This window comes from Harpia harpyja, chromosome Z (assembly GCF_026419915.1).
Source record: "Harpia harpyja isolate bHarHar1 chromosome Z, bHarHar1 primary haplotype, whole genome shotgun sequence".
NCBI classification, from domain to species: Eukaryota; Metazoa; Chordata; class Aves; order Accipitriformes; family Accipitridae; genus Harpia; species Harpia harpyja.
This window is the reverse complement of record NC_068969.1, coordinates 3,176,887-3,198,743: the sequence shown is the minus strand read 5'-3', so window position 1 is coordinate 3,198,743 and position 21,857 is coordinate 3,176,887. Positions and strand designations below refer to the sequence as shown.

Sequence of the window (21,857 nt, the reverse complement as noted above, 5' to 3'; positions counted from 1 at the left end):
GAAAATTCCAGCACTGCCCTTGACCATTTTACTTTTCTGTTCTGCATCTGACAAATGGATTTGTCCACAAGAGTAAATTTCTGACACATTTATTAACTTGGAGAAGAAAAAAAAAAAAAGGTAAGAATAAGAATTCTCGGTTGTGGTGTCTGTCAACAGGGTCCTTACCTTTAAGGTCTTGGATTGAATTACCATGACCTCAGGCCACTCAATGAATAAAATCATGGGCACAAGCATTTAACAGTCTTTAATTAACAGGCATTACACCTTTAATTACCTTTTCCAATACCTCCATGCAAACAAACTCTCATTAGTAAAAGGAGTTGCCTCATGTTCTCAGGGCCAGACGTTCCCAGAAATCAATAGCACCTGAAGATCTTCAAGGGCAGTTTACTGATTCAAGATCAAAATTTAGCCCTCATGACATACAAAACTTTTCTGCTGAAAAGCCAAGACACTCACAAAAGCTATATATATGTGAAAAAGATACTATAAAATGAAATGTCTTTTATTTTCTATTCCTATATTCTAACAATCATGAGGAGATTAAATCGCAAATAAATTGGAATGAATTTATAAACTATTGCATGTTTTCTTCCACTATCTCAAACACAGAATTCAGTCTGTGCCAACATAAATTGGGATAAATGGCATAAAAATTCCAATCCATGCACAAAAATCACATGATTTGAGATATCAAATACCAAGCAGGGAAGTCACCGCAAATTAATTCAACAAGTCATCAAAACAAAAGAATCACAATACAGTACCGCAGAATTAATCTGCAGATGTTGTCAGCTGCCTAGTTTGGGTATTACTTCACAGCATAGTATACATTTTAAGAGAATTGATATCCTTGAAATTGTGAAATTCCCCAGAAATTAAATCTGTGTAAAATAGTTAGACTACAGACAATCTTAAAAGTATGTAATTTAATGCAGATTTACTTCACTTGCTTGACCAAAGAAAATGAATTAATCCATTCAGACTCCTCAGTAGTAAATCTTTGGTTCATGAAAAAAGATATCCTAAGCAGCAGTCATAAATTATATTTATTTATATAATTGCTGAATATTTCTATAACCCCCACTCAAACAAACAAAATAATCCCTTATGTAAAAACATCATTTTGTACCACTACTTTATTTCTGGATTGCAGTTTCTATAAAAGATATGATTTAAGCTGAGCTTAAGTAAGATTTAATTCTGCGAAGTAGTCTGCCAAACACTGTAAACAAAGTCACAGTAGTCTGCATTTCCTTTGTAGTACATAAAACAGGCCTACCTGGAAAGCATAATAAAACAGCAAACTACAGAAACAACAAAAAAATAAGTATTAATGAGAACAGCGTAATGATAAAACTGCTATGAAATTCAATCTTGGAAATATTTTTTATTATAATTGATAGATTTCTTTCAGCAGTCAACTTACTGATTCACTGATCTGACACGTATTTTACCAACTTTATTGTAATATGGCAAAAATCTAATTTAGTAGAAACCAAAGAGTCACATATACATGTACAGAAAAATTGGCAAAAGCCTGCTCTCCTCCGTTTACAAAACACATGAAAAGCACTTACTCCTGGAACCAAGCTCTGGCTACCAGTGTGCAGAAATATGTATGCCAGAAAACCCATGGCCAAAACTAAAATACAGTGATTAAATCGACTACTCTGTTCTGGCCCCTCCATCTGACCATGCCTGCCAATGAGGGACTCATTATGCTTGACATTGCAAGCAAGAACATAAAATAGTGACCTCTGCATTCAGTCATCTCCACCCACTTTTTCCTCCTCTTTCGTTCAAAAGACTGCACAAAGAAAAGCGTTTAGGTACAGTGGTATCACTTGCAGAGTGCAGGCATGCTTGCTTGAGGATCCTTTAGAAACCCCCATCTTGTTAATCAGAGCTGACTAGCACAGGCTAAAGCAGATTTCAGCATAATAGGTCTTGAAAATGCTGTGTTATATACAAAACACTAAATTGCAACAGGCAGAAAATAGCAAAATTGCCTCCTCAAACCTAACTGTTTTTGCTCCTTCAAACATACTGTGAAAAACTGACTACATCATCTTATATTCTCTCTCATCATACTGTAAAAGCATAGCCATACAAAATAGCGTGTGCATGCTCTCTCTGTTACATAAATTGACTTATATGGATAACTGTTTCAGTTCTACAAACTACATAAACATAAGAGAAGTAAAAAGTCTCTGCTGACCACTTAAACTTTGATTGAAATAAATTCTCTTCACTCTGCTAACCAGGTACCAACTGAAAGAGTCTCCTTTTAATTCATTTTTGGTGTTGAGGAAAAAAAAATTAACTGTAAAAAAGTATCTCTGTAAGTAGGCAAGAAATTGGTGGCATGGAAAGAAGGGCAGCAGATATGCCACAAAGGAAGCAGGATGGAATAAGTTTTAATACTCCTGTCTGGCAGAGCTCCTTAATATTTCCTCTGTCAAATTTCAATTTTCACACCTCAACAGTTGTGACTGTGGGGCTGTGTTCAGTTCCAACCCAACAATGAACTCAGACTTAGGTCTAACTGTAGAGCATGAGACTACTTCACAAATTTGCAGATCTCCCTTTAAGATAATGTCCCATTTAGCTAACTCTTGCAGCACCTGTCTGAGCTGAAAGTCTAAAAAATGTTCCTTTCTTCTGCTTAGAGTACCTGTACTCATGTAAACTACGGCTAAAAAAAAGATTCCAATTATCTGGCAGACAAGATTTAAATGCAATCAATGCAAAACTACACTAATCTCCAGATAAATAGCACCAGGGATGTCTACAGTACCTGCTAACATCAACGTCAAAAAAGGATTTCCCGCCGTTCAAGACTGAGGATGGGGTTTTTGCTCAGGAAGCAGGGTTGCTCCCAAAGAGCACTCCTTTCCCAGCCTTTTTGCCAGCTCTTGCAGGAAAAACCTGTATCAAACATCTAACGTCAGTTAAGAGGGACTAAAAATGAACACAAATTACCATTTCATGTTTGCTCAATGCATTACAGAGGCTCATATAAAAGAAAGGCAAGCTGCTGTGCTAAGCAGAGCTACCAAGTACGACCAAGTACAGAAAGCAGCACGTGGCTTAATACAGCGCTGTGCTTGGGCCACCTGGCCCTGCCAAGTAATATGGGGTTTGGCACTCAAGCAAGACCTAAAGTAATTATAGAATAGTGGACTGTCCTACACAGAAACATCGTCACTCTCTGGCTAGCCTCGTCCTGTGACTGTATCCCGTCAGGTATGCACAAACCTGGTTCAGGTAAAAGCCACGACAGTAAATATACCCGTACACAAAGGAAACGTCAAAAGAGCACCAACGAACAGCCCTGTGTTAGACACTTCAAAACTGACAGCAATACCTTGCTGAATAAGCTGACGAAGGTACAACTGCTGAAGTCCTCAGACTAATTGTACTTCCTACGTAGAAGGCTACACATTACTTTTACTTGGCGCAGAACAGCGTGACCCAACAAGGGCATCCCAAACAAGGGACGGGACAAAAGAGAAAAGAAGACAAAGGGAGAAGTAACATTTACATTTTCTGCAGAAAACAGCAAATTTCACATTCTTTTATGTGCTTAGAAAACATGACATTTGTATTTACTGGGCAGCAAAAAGATATACGATCCATTTAATTCCCTGGCAAAACCTACTGCATTGTTAAGTACTGTAAGTAGTTCTGGTGTATCCCTACACCACACTCCACGTATAGTAATACTGAAATTTAGTCATTTAAGTTTCTTCAGTGCTAGGTAATGTTTTCTCCTCCACGCAGTTGAAACCTCTAAAGATTCTAGGCAAGTGTCTGAGGGCTAGACCCACGAAGAGAGGTGAAGTCCCACCAGTCTTGGTGCCTCAAGATAAGATGCTGTCATTTTCACCTTCTAACCTGTCTGGAATGCTTATGGGACACATACACTTGAGAAAGTGGGAAACAAACACCATGCTGATGGTAACAGCAATTCCTGATATAGAAAAAAATTCCAGAATATGTAATTAAAACTACCACCATGCAAAGTTTAAATAATAAACATATCATCAGAATTCAGCTTCCTTTAATTTATTTGCAAAACTACTATATGCCATTCTCTCACATTTCTGCTAAGTGGATTTTAAAAGTTGCCAGACAAAAAGATTTACTTTTATCAGTGTGATAATGTGATTTTATTAAAAACATAAAAACACTATCAATAAAAAACTGTGAATCAAATATAACTAAGTCAGTATGTTGAAGATGTTGCTTTCCAAAACGATAGTCGTTTCCAGATCTAGGTGTTCTTTCTTTTGTCACCCAGCTAAATGACTTACTGTGTTACATAAAAGACAGCAAAGCTAAACTGATCAAAGACTAGCCTGTCTTTTAGCAGAAACAATCAAAGCTAGAAGACCTGCCATCTATTTCAAAAGGAAATCAAAGTCATAGCAAGATCACAACAGAAAAAATTGTTAGATTGGATGCTTAAGCAGTATTTCAAAATACTAAATGATACCTTGTAACTATGTATTTTCATGCAATGGCAAAGAGAGACAAATAGGAAATTCAATTTGTGAAAGCTCAAATTTGAATAATTCCTCCTAAATAGACAGAAAACATTTGCTACTCTCCCTCTTTGTTTTGTTTTTTTGTTTGTTTGTTTTTTAAGGTACTGTTTCTGTTAGTGGACAGCAGATACTCCGGTCAGAAACATGACCCTCTGCTCTGATGGCTGATATTTCATGGATACAATCCTGTAACATAAATTGAACTCTAGACTACTGCACTGGGTAACCAATGCCCCTTGTAGATATGAGTCAGTATATTCTATGGTGACCATGTTTAAAACATTCATTTTGAGATGTTCACTTGTAACAGGGTCATATTAAAATTAAATCTAATAAATTGTGCACTTTCTTTCATAAGGATTTGAAGCAAAAGGTGCTATGCAAAGGTAAAAATAAAAATATTCCACTTATTTAAATTGGAGCCTATTTTTAGATATACTGCAAGCTTTTATTGTAGTTTACTATAAACATGCTCCAAACACCTTTCCTCACATTATTCTCCTTTGCTACACATGGAAAAATTCAGAGCATCAAGAAAATGAGCTTGCTAAAAGAGCCATGAAATCCGATATTGCACTTTCAAGCAATGTTTCTTTTATTTCCATTTTATTTTTCCCAAATTCCCTACCTGGAAGGTCTAAGGCCCTTGAGAGAGGATATAAATGCTGTATTTTTAAAATACAAACACAAAAGCAAATATATTCAAAATGTTCATAAAATATATGCACACATGGGTGGCTCCCTTTGGAATGGATTTGGAAAAAAGTAAGGTTACTGTTTAGACCCTTGTACTGCGCGCAAGTCCTGCAAAGCTTAGTGCTAAGTTCCCTGATTGGATTCCTATTACTAGCATACAAGTCACCTCAAAATGGTAAGTTAGAAAAAAAAAAACCAAAACAAAACCAAAAAAACAAAACACCCACAAAAAAAAAAAAAAACATAAAAAGCAAATAAGTCTTGGCTACTGCATTCTCCCCATATGGCACGTAGCCAAGCAGCCAAACAGCAGAAGCTGCTGCCACAGGGCAGGAGGAGATGGGATTGCAGGCAAGCCTCATTCATCACGTGCACGTGGACACACAACGAGGAGCTGCTGCTGGCTTCATGGTCACCAACATGGTAATCTCTTCCTAAACTGAGGTGAAATGACCAAATTACATTTGGCCTAACGAACACAGGAAAAACTTCGATTTCAGTTTTGCTCTTCTGCTACCTGATTGCAGCCTGTCTGAAATGGACTCATGTACTTAAGGAACACAGAGCCCCTTCAACCAAGCTGGACAGAATATTGAAGACTTTAATCCACAGAGCGTCAGAACAATTCCAACCCATCTCCCACAAAGAATCCATTATAAAGAACAAAATCCCTTTGTCCTTCAAAACGGGCTCCAAAATCCCTTCTACAGAGGGAAAGCAAGAGAGCAATGACAACTGTGCAGAGCAGTCAAGCACTCTGAATCCAATGGCAAACTACATGGGCCATTCAGATGAAAACAAGACAGTCTTTTGATCATGTTATTTACATAGAAAATGAGGAGGCTGTGTCAGCTTGCCAATTCCTTATGCGCAGGGGTTTACTGTAACTGATGGCAGTAGGCTGAGATATGACCAAGCCAGCTGAAGAGAATGAATTCAAGCTCATCATAAGCACTACAGCGTTGGGTAATACAGATCCTTCAACACACTGGCTTTCTATTATTCTGAGACACAACCCAATAGTCTTCCTCAGCTATTACTCACATGTACTGTTTTAATAACCAAAAACTTGTGAAGGCTTCACCTTCTAGAAGAGCCCAGAGAACAGTGTGGCTCATGAGATGGAGAGGAAAGGATGCCATATAATTTCTCCAGGGGTTCGGGTGCTGGTATAAAGAATCATACATAAAAAATCCAAAATATTACCATTGTTCCTGAAAGGATGGTCCTCCAAAACAAACAGACAAACAGACACCACCACTAAGGAAACAGACAAAATTAATCTTGTGCCTATGACATAGCAGTTTTTAATCTTGGGTTTGTGACATGCAACTAATAAGTAATTTTATTGGGGAAAAAAAACTCACTATGAAGAGATCTACAGAAAAATTTTAGGTAGCCACAGAGTACAAGAGCTTGAAAACCACTGCTCCACTAGAAGATTCAGTTGTGAAAAACCTGGTACCAGAGAACAGTATTAACTCCTCCTCCTCAAAAGGACTGAAGATAATGGATCTGAATTAATGCTCCTACCCACTCCAATAGTCAGCACTACTATGCAGTGACTGAGATTGCTAGAGGTTGTCAGATTCAGAGAGATAAAAGGGAGACAACCCTATGGTGCTAAGGGATAGATGGGAGCACTGTCTAAATCATAGCTGGACTGTTTATTTCACAAGAAGGAGGGTCGTTTATGGGGCCAATTTGCAGGGTCACTTAAAATAAATGTCCTCTCCAAGGGGAAGCTAAGGCAAGAAAGATACATGGAAGGGTTGTTTTTGCTACCAAAAAATTACATGCTGCCTGGACTGTGTTTCTCAGAGTTTTCTGGGCACTGAGGACAGGTTTTCCAGAACTCTTGGAAAAGCAAGGAACAAGCAGAAATTCGTATTTTTGAAGTTATCTTGACAGTCATGGGATTGGAATGGCTGAGTAGTACCAAAGTTACACTCTACTTCTCAAAGACCTTTAATTAGGGCTTTGTCTTCCTCCCCCTATACCTCCTAGTCTTTAACTGAATCTCCCTTTTGATTAACTTAACTCCAGGCTCCTTGTTTATTTATTTCAAAGCTGCAGAAGCAACTCATTCCTGACAAAACACAGAAAAGACAGGGAAGTGCAGATGGGTTGATAAAACGAAAGTAACAAAAAAAGTCAGTTGTATGTCTGTGACCCACCATTCACATGATACTAGCTCCACAGGATCCAGAAATTAAATCTCTCACCACTATCACTCACGATGATATCAGTCCCCAGTTAATTAACTGTTAAATCCTTCCCCCGCTTTATTTGAATGATGTACATCCTAAACATTTCTGCAGATCTCTACCCCCATCACACATTAAAGATGTTCCACCCCATAATTAAGCAGCCACTCTATTAAATACAACTGTGAAGTTTTTAATGGAACCAAACAGCCACTTCAGGGGCAGTGAGACGCTGCATTAATTAAAAAGGTTTGGAAGAACTGCTTTAGGTCATAAATGGGTTATCAGCTTGCCTGTTGCCGAGCCATGCATTGCATGACCACAGCTGGACTGCTATTTAATTTAAGTTTCTTATCCCAACTCATCTTCTGAAGAGAATATAAAATTAACTGCCGGCATCAGTGGGCACATTCCTTTTATGCAACTCAACAGGCCTCAAATATAAAAGAACAGACCTGCAGAGGTCCTGCGGCTCAAATAGGGGAACTTAAAATTCTTCCATCCCACTATTCTTTGTAAGAGGTCATTCCTTGTATCAGCTAAAAAGACTCAACTACTTCCAAAACAGATTTCATCATCTCGGTTTAGAAGGGGTCCACTATAAATGAACCACAGTCACAAGAGATTTTAGTCCAAAAGCTTCTGTTCCCTCCATGACTGCCGACCAAAAAGCAAGCATCTAGTCCATATATCATCAGTCCAAGCTTCAAATATCAGTTTTTATCTGTTTAGCTGATTTATTACAATTTTTATTTGCACGTCTCAAAACAAACAGGTAAAAGCACTTTTTGTTTACTAATAGATCACAGTAAAGTTTAGCAGCTACATCAAAGTATTACAGTCAAGGCACTTTGAATGTTGTTCTCTTCTTTATCCTCGACTTACGTGAATTTAAACAATTACAGCTCTTTTTCCCCCTATGTAAATAAGGATAACATTCACTATTTATTTCATGGGGGTAGCTGAAGGTTGAACTAACTAGGCTTCTGTGAATAATAGGATTCTACAGAGAGGATTTTTTATATATATATATATATATATATAAAAAAATACATTACAATGAGTATTAAAATGTTTGCTATCGTACTTGCTTCTAAATGGACTCATTGAGAAACACTTGAAACCAAATAGGGTAGTGTTCAAATTACTGTACTACAAAGAAAAACTCAGTAGATCCACAGATTAGCTGTTAAGGCAAGCATAATGTACCTCAAAGCAGCTACAGTCTTAGAAATTAGGACTTTTAAAGATTTTTAAAGGAAGTGAATGTAATTTTTTTTTTTTTTTTGCTGATGAGCTCAGAGACATTGGTTATATAACACTGATAAGAGAAGCTTTTTCTAAGAGACAGAAACTAGTCAAGAAACTGTAAGCATCATTGCTAATGCTGGAATACCTATTTTTGACACCTTTGGTAAACAGCTTAGATTGATGCCTACAGCAAGACAAGAGCAAAATGTTCACCTCTAACTGTAGCCACTGGTTTTAGAGCATTCAGCAGGAAAACTGTGCACGTCAGCATTCTCCCAGCTGGCTCTATGAGATTTAATTTACGGCAACCACAGAGTGACTGTGATAGCTCTCCGAGATGCCACAGCATGAAAACTGAAGGGTGGGGGTTAAACAAGCAGCAATGCACACCAGATGTCTGAGGAGGACATCTAAAAGATCTGGAGCACAAGGAAGCTTATTAAAAAAAAATCCCCTTCAATGCCATAAATATTTATACTAAATCCAAGAAACTGTCTGAGTTCAAACTTGTCCTATATGAATCATACAGTAGTTCCCTCACCCCATCTTCATTTAATGTGTTCTGTATAAAACCACCTCAAAGGAGGTGACATAGTTATGTCAACTTTTTTTTCTATATGCTAAGAGTACTTTTTGTAGAGCTCCTGCTTTAGAACAGATTACGTTCCAAAGACTATAAACAGAATGGCTAAATAGTCTTATTTTACTTGGCTAGCTCTTGTATGGCATTTACTGGTCTTCCTAGATAATTCAGATTCATAGAAATAGTTTCCTTTTGACTGGACAACTTTGATTTTCTTCGTACAGCCATTTAATTACAATTAGCAATGCATCACAGAGAAAACAACCCCGATTTACTAACCTGGAGCCAAGAAACAATAATTTTCTGAGAGGTTCTGCTCTGAAAGGGGCAAAAATTCTTATTTTATAAATATCTAAATTTACTTTCAGAAGTGAGACATACTAAACATTAACAATTAAATAACAAAGTTGGAAGTCACAATACCATCTCTAACGGGCAACCAGAGTGCGCTAATGCCATTTGTAAAAGAAGTAAATATTCATCCCCAAAAAGACAACAGCTATTCCAAAAGATCCACTTAGCAGCTTTGGTTTTCACTCCTCTTACGCAAAAGATATCTGGGCTGGGCACTTTGTAGATGGTTAACTACAGAGGCTATTGCCAATCTGCTGGTTTGTGATTTTTGGTTAAAATACAACATAACAGATATTTCAATATTGGCTTATATTCCCGTACAGCACTGCCATTCCTATCCTGGGAAAAAAGATAGGCTTTTCTACTAAACCTCTCCTACTTCTAACTGCAACCCATTTTTAAAGGCAAAACGCCCTATTTCTGCATGCTAAGGAATAAACACTAGGTCTTGCAAAGCAGGGAGGTGTAATGCTGAGTGGTTTCCATGCCTGCGCTGTCAAATGGGTTTCCAGGAAAAACTACTGCTTTTTAAACACAACTGGTTCCAAACTTTTCCTGGGAGAGCAAATATATTTCCTGGAACCTGCTAGCAACATTTGGAAGAATAGGAGGAAAGTTATACAGTACAATGCTTGATGCTCACAGTTGACAAGAAACACTCCAAAACGATGAGGTGTAAAAAAGAACATGTCTTAAAATAATCAAAGATAGACTCTTGTCACAATGTGTATTATGAAAAGACAGGAGCCACATTTTTTGTGAAGGAACTAAGCTGGCACCTGCCTGCTGAAGGCATACTTTCTTTCCTCCTCCTATGCCACAAAGGCTGTAATATTACACCTTCTCCCAAATACTATCTACCTCCATCCACATACACCACATTGTGGATGATCTTTTCCTCCAAAGACAAAATGAGGCACAAAGTGTCACATAACATTTTGTGAGGGAAAAGCTGGACTGCACCAAGCACTATTATGTTAAACAAGTTCTTGTTTTTAGCAAGAACAAAGTTAAAAAGCGAAGAAAAAGGAAAAGTTACTTTAAAAAAATCTGATGCCAAACAGTGCCATGAAACTTACATAAAGGAAACATTCTAACCACTGTTTCACACTTTTGTCCACCACACTGGTACTACTTTTTACCTGAGATTTTCGGGACTTACATTCCTATTGAAACTAGATATCTAAAGATCTTTGATGAAGACTCACCACCTCACTGAAGTTTCTGGATGACTTTTTCTTTGGCTAGAACCAATGCTGTGGTAGTCCCAGGAACACCGTTACTTCAACTTCACCAAGGTTATACAAGGAAAAGCTATGTGGAGCTCTTTCCCAACAACTTAAATGCTCCAAGCTTGCCTTACCTCAGAATCGGTGCCAAACTACTACTGATATCAAGAACGAAACTCTTACAACTCCATCCACCTGTGACATGAGATTTACAAGTTGACAAAGATAACCCCAAGAGCTCAACCGCCTGTTCAAAACTGCACTTGTGCTGGATGATCTATGGCCTCTCTTTCCGTCCCACCAAGACTCCGAAGATACATGCCAGTGCTCACCAAGCTACACACGCCATTACATCAACTTGTAGAGACAGGCATGAGAGCTTGCCCTTAAAAAAAGCTGTGAGATGAAGCACCAAGGGAAATCTGCCTCCAGGAAATTAAAACTGTGCATCATGGCACTCATGGTGTATACGTTACTGCACCCACAGTCTTGGCATAGTGCTTATACAACAACATCTAGCAGTGCTATATCGCACAGTCAATTATCCTCCAAAGTGCATGGCTTTTACTGAAAGGGAAAGGAAACAATGACTCTGTGTGTCCAGCAATCATTCCATGCTGATTTGTAAAGTAATTTTCAGGGAGATGATACAGACTGCGATGAAGAAAAAAATTGGCTGGCTTTAAAAAAGAAATTAAAACCAAAACCACTCATGATTCTTTAACACTGGACAAGTATAATACCATTTTTGTAAACACTCCTCCAGAAACTTGTATTCATCACTACCTCATACTATTATCAGTGAAAAATTATAGGCTCTGTCCTGCTGGATTATTCTTAGTGTAAACAACTTTGCTAAATTGCTTGGCACACTGTCTGCATGCAGCATGTTAAAACTCTGTAGTCTATTCAGCCAAAATCAAATATAAAGGCCCATCTGTATTAATCCTCAAGAAGAAATTAATAGACAACTATTTTCATGCAAAGCAGATATTTAAAAAAGGCAAAACCAATACATATGGATGAACTTTTTCATTCATAATTTTAAGATGCCACACAATGAAGACTGTTGTTTAAGCTTTATTTTTTCTCTAACAGTTCTCCATACAATACAGTGCATTGTTCAAACTCTGGAGCAATTTAAGCTTTTTCAATGTCTCCTAAAATCCCTGGATTTATATCCAAAGAGACCTGGCACTGTAACAAATTTGACTTGTGAGTAACAAGTTACAGCCTTTAAGCAAATTGCTCATTAACACAGAATTGAACTTACTGCTACAAACCTCACTACCTTTTATCTCAGAAAAAATGTGCTGCCTATCTTATCTATTGAAAGTTGTGGGATAACCCACTATTGTATTTGGGTTTTTTAATTTCCTTGTTTGAGTTCTCAGTACAAATGCTGAACTAGCATCAAGGGTGAGAACAACAGAACTCCAGGGGGGAAAAAAAAAAAAAAAAGCTTAAGTATGACCTAAATCTATCTTGCCTTTGATGAATGAGGAAAATAAACTAAATTTTGATGTCAGTACTGAAGAGGATATTCCCAACTTCATGCTAGGAGGAAATGAGTAAGAAAAGCCCAACTGTGAGGTTGGAGCTCTTTGTTTTTTCCTCAAGATGAAAGACTTTGAAAAAGCAAAACCCACAGAATGTTCTATAAATGGGGAACATTCTGTAGGTGCATCTTAATTTACATGACTTTGAACAGAAATTTTACACTGCATTACAAATAAGAACACTTAATTCACCATGAAGGAGATTTTTATCCCATTTATTATTCCACTAATTCTTAATAGAATAATAGTGTTAAAGTCATTTTATATATTTAGAAACTAAACCGAATTTTGAAGTTAATAGGAGAAACTGATGTTACAAACCCAGAGTAAAATGCAAGGTCAGCAAAGAAAACCGATGGAAACTATTCTTTAGAGCTTAAGAAAACACGTTACATTTCATTAAAAAGCAAATGAAGTTAGCAGAGTCTGTTTCAGGCTCCTCATTTGATATCAAACATCTAAACTGGCCTTTCTAGGAAGATACACATATATACAAAATGCCTTGCAGTGCCCTAAAAAGATAGCTAGCTATGCAAGCTCACTGCTGTAGCCAAGTAATGCTTCATTGTTACAGGAAGTCAGTGAAATAATTATGTAATAAGCCACTAACTAATGTAAGCTGTCCTGAAACCAAAAAGGGGTGTTTTTCTATAAATCTGGATTCAATTTTCTTCATTAAAAAAATCCAGTCTTCTGGACTGTCCAGAGAACTCTGTATAACTATTCTGAGTGCTCCAAGTCTCATAACATGCCTGGGGGATTTCTTAGCATCTTATTGCATTTCTTTATACCTTTCTCAGCACAGCAGTTCAAGCCTTGAGAATGTAGTAATAACACGAAGCATTTGAAAATGGGAGAGAGAGGAAGGAAGACAGAAATCTGCCTTCCAACACAAAACCATCTGTACACTCCCTCAGATAAACAACAAAATTAAATAAATCTACTTGGAGACTGCACCTTCTCATATATATTCTATTGAAAACAAGGAGCCCAAACTTGCTAAACTGCCCCTGCACCAAAGAGCAGGATCACCTGCGATTCGTTTTGTTTAACTCTGAGCCCTCCTGCCATTACCTCACACACAAGGCTCTTGGAGAAAGCATATTAAACTAAAGTGAAGTGAGTTTCCATTGCAAAACAAGATGCAGATGTTCTACCTCTGAATACATGCCCGGATCAAGTGCTTGTCATTTGATACGAAGCACTGGGAATGCCAGACTGGTACAGAATGGTTCTGCTTTGTGGCCTTTGCACCTCAGCGAGGACAACAGTCTCCCAAGAGCTTTCTGATGTCTCTGAGCTCATTAAGAAGAAAACAATGATATGAAAGCACTACTCATTAAACTGGCCAATTGTTGATAACTGGCAGCAAATGTTTAGTAGCAGGATATCAGATGTATTCATGCTAAAAATCAGCATCCAGATGCTGAGTCAACAATTCTCTACTTATTTCTTCTTTTCTTCCTTATTGCACCAAATATGTTACAATAAATTGCTTGAAATGGTTGATCATTGCTAATATAACTGTCACTTTCCCATTGGGAAAGACTAAACGTTCTCATTTGAATGATTTAAAAATTTTCTTTCACCGGAGAGGGAGACAAAACTCAAATGTTCTTTTTTACACAACTCGTTAGAAAAAACACCATGTTGTTAAAATTAAGATTTTCCTCCAAAAGCATCAGAGTTGAGATTATCACGAGGCATCACGAGGAGCTCAAAGCTAGTAATAATATTAAGAAAACACTCAAAAGGACACAAATTTTCAGTGTAAAACAAACAACCCCGAGGAAAGGAAACAGTTTTATTCTGTGGTTCAAAGTTATGGACCCCCTTTCAAAAACCCTCTCACCTCATCTCTGGTTACAATCCTTTTGCTGGATGTGGCTGTCTTAATTATATAAGTGTACAGAACTTTCCATCACATTATAGAATCACAGAAGTGTTGAGGCTAGAAAGCACCTCTGGAGATCATCTAGTCCAAACCTCCTGCTTAAAAACAGGCTCAACTAGGGCAGGTTGCTCAGGGCCACATCCAGCCGGGTTTTGAGTTTCTCCACAGATGGAGGCTCCACAAACTCTCTGGGCAATCTGTGCCAGTGTTAGACCAACCTCACAGTAAAAAAGACAACCAGAAAATTCTTATGTTTGACAAAACAGTCAACTTCAGTTAAGGTTCCACACTACAAATCGGTCAGCTGTATCTGCAACACACCATTACTTCTTAACGGTTAATGGGAGAACTTCTAGATCTCCCATGTCCCCCCCAAGCTCAACAAAAGGACACTCTTCTGTCCATAAAGCAGATCGCATCTATATTAGTCACCATTCTCCTCTCTTTCCCCAGACCTCCAAAGAGTAAGCCAAAATCAGAAATATGTTTTAGGAGCTAAACAGCAGTCTTGTCAATAAATGTTCCCATACTCACTGGAGCACGATCATGAATGACACTACTTAGGAACAGAACAAGATTAAGACATAGCTGAGGTTTCTTGCACCTAACAGTTAGGGAAGACTAAGCAAGTGCTGGCATTAACTCAGTAGCCTGAAGCTTACAGATAACAAATTGCCATCTGTAACTCTTGCTGGGCAAGAAAAAGCAGGAGTCGTCTTGGGATGCAAATTATATTCTTCTACTCCATGTTGAACTGAAGGGCTGCCAAATGCACATGATGGAAGAATTTTTCCTACTTCTTATGTACCAATACATCTCTTATCCATAAGCTGCAGCTACAAATCAATGGCACATAGTTCAGTGGCTTGTGCCAGAGGTGAAAGATTAAAACCACTAGTAAACCTCATAAAACGATAATGACACACTTCACCAGTATACCAATTATCTCAATAAGCAAAAGCAAGTGTTTCAAGAGAGAATCTAAAGAAATAAGGAACCCATCTCATTTATTACCTGTGGCGTATCGGTCCATAATTCTTTCCTCTGAAATTTCAAACCTATTTTCACATCATACAATGTATTTGTATCTTATCCTGCATCTGCAAAAGTACTTTGCAGGAAGGCATCTATTTATAAGTAGTTCAAGTATGACCTTCAATAAATCCTAATTAATTGAGTTTGAAAGGCCACTTTGTTGTCAATGTAGTTACTACCGCAGCAGCGTCTTTGAAAAGACAAGATCCATCACTGCTGACACAACTCACTCACAAAATAAATACTATGGCAGAGGCATGGAAGATGTGTAGGCATCTCTAAAACACCCTTCGAGTTCAGTGCAGATGTTGCCAGTGTTTATACTTTTTAAATCACTGGGATATAAACACCTCACTATAAACACCACTGAAGTTTTGCTTTTCTTTTCTTCATTTTGTGTGTGTTTATTTTAGTGTTAAAAATGTTAACTTCCAGAATAAGGAAAATAGCAACAGATGTTTAAACTAAACAAAGACTGCTACAGCAGAGTGTATTCCTTAAGCTGTTCTTTTGGTTTTGAAATATTAAAGCTAACATCTGGTTAAATAACAATTTTTGAAGAAGAGGGTGAGGGAAAAAAGGGGCTGGAAAGAATCTTCAATAATATTAGACATAATTATAATGAATTGAACTAATGAGCCAAATCTACAGTTTTTCTGCCTTAGTCAACAAAACACTCAGGAACATGTACCACGTAAGCAGAATTTTATACAAAACTTCATGGTCTTCACCAGAAGTTGTCAGCTGCTTCCAAAGAAAGCACTGGTTACTACAGAGAGCAATGAAAAAGTTAAAGGATCCTGCAAGCTGTTTATCTTTTTTTTTTTTTTTTTACTAGTTTTCTTGCTGTAATGAAGAAAGCAGGGGCTAAGAAAGAGCTTGAAAACTCAACTCTGTTGAATCCCAGCTCTACATTATTCAGTACTGATGGGCAAGCTCAATCTTCTGTAAAAGAGCTTTATTCAAGAGCTTTATTCAACTTATTTATTTATTGTGCAGGAAAGAAAAAGGAAAGAAGAAGAAAAAAAATGAAATCGATATTAACAGTTCTACAGGGAGCCCCTCCACTTCCCAAAGGAAAGAAACGTGGCCGTGCTGGTTTAATGATAGAAAAGATGGTATTTTGCAAAGTGAGGTTCAGTTCCCCGTCTTCTGGCCTGGTCTTTTTCTGACAAGTGTGAACAGATAGCTCCTTGTCCCTTTGTATACTCCTCATTGTTTCTTCCCTGACAACTACAGCAAGTTTATTTTCCAAATGAACATGGAAAATGTTCCTGCTGAATCAGAAGAAAGATTTCTGCAATGCTTGTCTGTGGCTATGGCAAAAACAGTTCTACTGCCAAGCTGAATTAGCTCAGTGGTGCCTTTCTTTCCAGTCAAAGCCAAGCCATAACCACTTCTTCAAACTGCACGTAGATAAAGCTCCACTAGATTAAGAAACCGATTCTACCCTATTACCTCAGGCAACTTCCACACAGGACTACGAGTGCTCACAACGTGAACAGCAAACAGCCGCCTACGTTAGCTGAGGACGACATAAGTAAAATTCAGAGTCCAGCAAAGAGGGGAGGGGGAAAAAAAAAAAAAAGCCCCAAACGACTCCGTTTATCCAAGGGGTTGTGTAATTCCTTCCCGGGGGACCGGCGCTCGGGGCGGGGGGTGCCGGGGAAGGCGGGCTGCGCCGGCGGGAGGCGGGCTGGCCCAGCTGCGCGGAGGAAGAACCAGCGGCCGCACAACGGGCCGCGCTCCCGCCGGCCCGGCCGCGCAGGGAGACGCGGCGGCGCTGCGGCTCTGAGGCGGCGGCGGCGGCGGGGGGGCGGTTGCTGCAGCGAGGCGGGAAAGGGCTGTGGGGCAGCGGCGGGGCCGGGGGGGTGACGGGCTGAGCCCCGCGTTAACCCCTGCAGCCGCCTCACGAACCGCTGCTTCTGCCGCCACAGAAACGGCCAACAAAAACTCCACCTGCCACAAAGGCGACGCGGTCCTTGACGCTCGTCCACCTACTGGTATCGTTCAGAAGAGGAGTAACGCTGAAATTAACGCTTTGTAAAAAAAATGGAACGGACAAATCTAAAAAGCCCCTTCCCTTAAGCAAAGCTTTAACAATACCGGCGGCGAGGCGTCCCGCAACCAACAGCGCAGGGTGACTTTCCAGAGGGGAAAAAACCCACGCTCGCCAACAACAGAAAACACACCCGACACACGACGCTTGGCGAAACGACACCATTACCTTCGTAGCACAGGATGCCGATATTGTTGTTCATCTTGTCCAAGTATTGGTAGTTCAACAGGTCCATCTTCATAAATAGCATTTATCGGGCTAGCAAAAAAGACCAGCTCGTTTGCTGTCGCCCAGGTTCAGGGAGAAGAGGGCCGGGCAAATGGTGCCGAGGTCGCTCCCGGCTTCCTAAACTTCAGCAGGCCCAGCCTTCAGCTAATCAAAACAAAGTATGTTAAAGGAGAGTCGGAGGGATTAAAACACACGCGCTCTCCCTTCCAAACTTCTGAAAACTAAAGTACACTGGGTCCTTCCTTCAACACAAAGAAGACTGTCTAAAAACTTTTCAAGTCTTTTTCCAATTAAAAAAAAACCCCAAACCGAAAACCAAAAACAAAACAACCAAAAAAACCCAAAACAACCCGCGGAGTCAAAAAAAAAGAAAGAAAAGAGAAACGAGGGAAATTTCCTAGGACAAAGACACACTAGTTCTGCTCACAGCCCGCTGCAAGTTAACTGCACTGACATGCAGGCTATGCTTGGTATGACTCGTATGTAAACCAGCTTCCTCTCGCTATCAGGCGGGGAGGACTGAGCATGCTCAGTGAATCCCTGGAGCTCCTCAAATGTCAGGGATATTTTCTGCACAAGATCAGTCTCTAAATGCACCGAGTGTTTGAAAGCAAGGGGAGGCGGCGGCGGAGAGCCCGCACAGCCGGGCTCTGTGCACAAGGGGCCATCTCAGAGCCGCTCCTGGCAGGAAGCAGCAGTGCCGCTGCCCGGCAGGAGGAAGAGGAGGAAGAGGAGGAGGAGGAGGAGGAGGAGGAGGAGGAGGAGGAGGAGGAAGCAGGGGCTGCCCGGCCAGCCCAGGGGCCTCCTCTGGACACGGGGCAGGAGCCGACTCGCTGCAACTTTTCGGTTGGGCTGCTGAGCAGGAGACCCGAGCTAAATCCAGCTGTTTAAAATCAATTCTCTCTCTTAAACGTTTTACTTAATAGCCTAGCGTGGCCTCAGACGCATCCCAGTACTGTTAGCAGTGAAAAATAATGCTGGTTTACCGTAATGGGACAGAATGGCAGCTCTGGTATAATAAAGGCAATTAAACATTAAAGAAATGAGGTACAGCGGGTACACCTGTACGCATACAGACAGGTACTGTGTACTCACATGCGCACACCGCTACAATTCAATTGGTACACTATTATATTTGATTTTTTTAAAGGCTATTGGCAGTTAAACGTTCTGTGTCCTGGATTTTTAACAGCTGCTAAAGGTCCGGTTTAGATGACACAAATGATGGAGATCTTTACAGCAGTTGCTCTCATCTCAGGATGTGGTCTGCCCTTCTGCAGTCCGAACCTTGATCACAAAGACTCTAGCTGCTTATACAGATGTGTACGACTCATTCTAAGACGGCAGAACATCTGTAAGGGTGGAAGCATGTGCTAACCTAACGGGTATCAGTTTGCATTTCCTGTGGCTGATCAGCACCTGCAAGTCTGATTTGACAGACAGAGAGAAATAAATACTGGGGAGGTTTGGTCTAAGACAAACAAAAAAAAGCTAATGGAGTCCTAATCTTCCCTCTGCCCTCTTCGGCTCGGAACATAACTCATCCCTCCCTCCCTTTCTGGGATGGAGAATTTTAACAGTACGCACAAGAGCAGACAGTTGGTGAGAACCAGTAACAAACTTTCATTTCCACCTTGAGAATTTCTCCCCTCTGTTAGGAAGGGGAAGATACTACATCAGAGAGGCAACTCATGGAGTGACATTTGGTCAAAGTATTTTGAAAAGTACTGCTTGAATGCTCTGGCTATTTCAGTAAGACTAGGTAATTTACTTAAATTTCCTACTGATAAATAGGAATAAGAAACTTATCTCCAAGGAAGGTTCCCTGGAACCCAAATAAGGTTTCTCCTCACTTCAAATACATAAAGTAGTCCTCTGCATTATCTACCTCTGTGCTTCAACTGAAGGAGAATCTCCATTAACAGTGCTGAATTCAATACAGCAGGAAACAAATTACCTGAAAGGAATTACGCATTGCTGGGAAGATGAAGGTCAAGAAGCCTTTTATTGATTATTTATATGCAACAAGGGCACTCTCCTAATTGGAAGCGCTATTCATCTTTAAGACTTTCACATGGCGTAAAAACTGATGGGTACTTAACGCTGAGGTATCAGTACATTTCTTGGATGGTACCTAATAAAAAGGTTGCAGGGGGGTTTTTTGCCTCACAGGATTTGTTACCGCAAAAGCTGCAACCACACATCTTCAGACCAAAGTAGCGCATGGTATTTTCTAGAAAGAGAAATGGCTTTAATAAAGAGAAGAACATTATGATTTTTAAGCAGGGGGACTAGAAGTTTTACACAGCAGATCATGTTGTGCATACTCAAATTCAAAGATATTCTATATCAATGCTTCAAATTAAACCAGCCATTTAATAAAGGCATCAAGAGAAGTCTTAGCCCTTTAAGATATAAACGGCAATAAAAATCCATACCTACAACATGAACAAAAGAGGGGCACGTTTCTTCAGCATGAAACGCAAGTTTCTTACGTAACTATGCCACAGCTTTTGGGGAAAATATTTCTGCTATGTACAGTTTTTAATATAGAGAGCATCCCTGAATTTACAGTAATACAACACACTTTATGGATGCTTGGGAAGGATAAGAAGAGGTATTTAATTTTTCCAATTTAAAATACTTGAATTTTTGCAGGAAGTGCAGGTGACGAGGAAGAAAAAAAAGCAATATTCTAAACTTCTTTAGAGCAGTGGTCTACAAGACAGGATTTGCACATAGCGTGTTAGCTACACAAGGGCATTATAGTTCAAAGTCCAATATAAATTCCCCTCAATATTCAAAGATACGTATTTCTTCAAGTTGTCGGGAAAAGCAAGGTTGGGTATTGTCTACAAATCACTGACTGCTCAGTAGTGCTGTCCAGACACTAATAAAGCAGTTAAGTCTTCTTTATTAGACCAGTAGTCACCGGTCTACAGGTTTTTAGACAGTAGCAATCACTTTATCATGTGAATGGCTTTCAGCAGTACGGTATACACTATGATTAACACCTGTCAAACGTTGCATAATGAACAACTTAGATGCTTCACCTTAAATAATAATAAACTGGTACCAAACACTGGGAGCTTTATGAATTTCTAAATTAAAATATCTATACTGAAAATAAGGCAATGCCTAGTTAAAGAATAGGGGGGTAAATTATCAATGTAAATGTATCTCAAGCATTCTAAAACCAAAATCCATTCACAGGAAACCTTTCTTTGAAAGAAAACAGCTCAACAAATTCAAGTTCAGCAGACATTAACCTTAAATAGGTTACAGGGTCACTGTAAAGTACTCTGTTCCTGGCAGCAAAGAATTCCCAACTACTTGATTCGAACTGCTGTTCATCAAAACACTTCACCAGTTTGAGATACCTCCCATTGAACTGAAATCAATAATCAATGCATCAGCAGCTTAGATGCAACATACACGGAAAAACAAGGTATTAACATCACCCCAGGACCTTTGTTATAGTTTATTCTGTTCTTATACATATTGATGGTTGCAAACACAATTATGTGCTGTAGTATCTCTGCTTCATATTAGCTAGAGTACTTCCTATAAGACTGCACACACGTTTCTTCCGTAAGGCAGATAAATACCCATATCTATATATAAAATGTTTGAAACACTGGCACTTTTAACACAACAGCATCCCCTAGAGGTAACTGAAAATCCACACGTGTCTTTCTGGATCACTCGACTTCACATCGAAGTACATTAGATTTGATTCTAATTACCCCACATAGCAGATAAGATCGTTCAACCTCTTAGTGATCTTCTGCTTCACTTTAATACGAAAAGGAAATTCAGTCTTCACACAAGAATGTCTTATCACAGAAGTATTCTGAGGCAAGGAAAGCAAACGAGAAAAAAAAAAAGGGGGGGGGGGGCGGTTCTAATGAGTAGGTAAATCACCATTGTCAAAACCAGGAGGCTAAAGATGTATTTTGACAGCTAGTCCCTGCATTAGGGTGAAGTTTGACAAGTTTTCTGTGCTGCTCTTCTACAATTCTCATAGTAAGAAAACATCAAAACTCCTCCTCTTGGAGAACACAGCGGTATGCTTACAAAAGTAGTGTGAAGCAACTGGTGCGGTGGCCTCAACCATCTACACTCCACGTGTTTTCTTTGAACTGGCTTACAGCTGGTCAGATGGACCAATGTCCCTTGGCAGCTGGAGCACATCAGGGGCACTCT

At 39.4% G+C, this 21,857-nt stretch overlaps 1 protein-coding gene across 3 annotated transcripts in view; it reads right to left on the bottom strand.

The window, feature by feature from the left end:
- Positions 1-21,857, bottom strand: part of VGLL4 (vestigial like family member 4) — a 95,605-nt gene that overhangs the window by 30,201 nt on the left and 43,547 nt on the right. Inside the window, exon 1 of one of the 3 annotated variants that reach the window (XM_052776261.1) lies at positions 17,592-17,963. The exons of the other annotated variants lie outside the window; for them this stretch is intronic. Coding sequence (XP_052632221.1) covers positions 17,592-17,673 — 82 coding nt within the window. The 5' untranslated portion in view covers positions 17,674-17,963. Of the gene's footprint in view, positions 1-17,591; positions 17,964-21,857 lie in introns of those variants that run through there. 3 annotated transcript variants of the gene reach the window in all.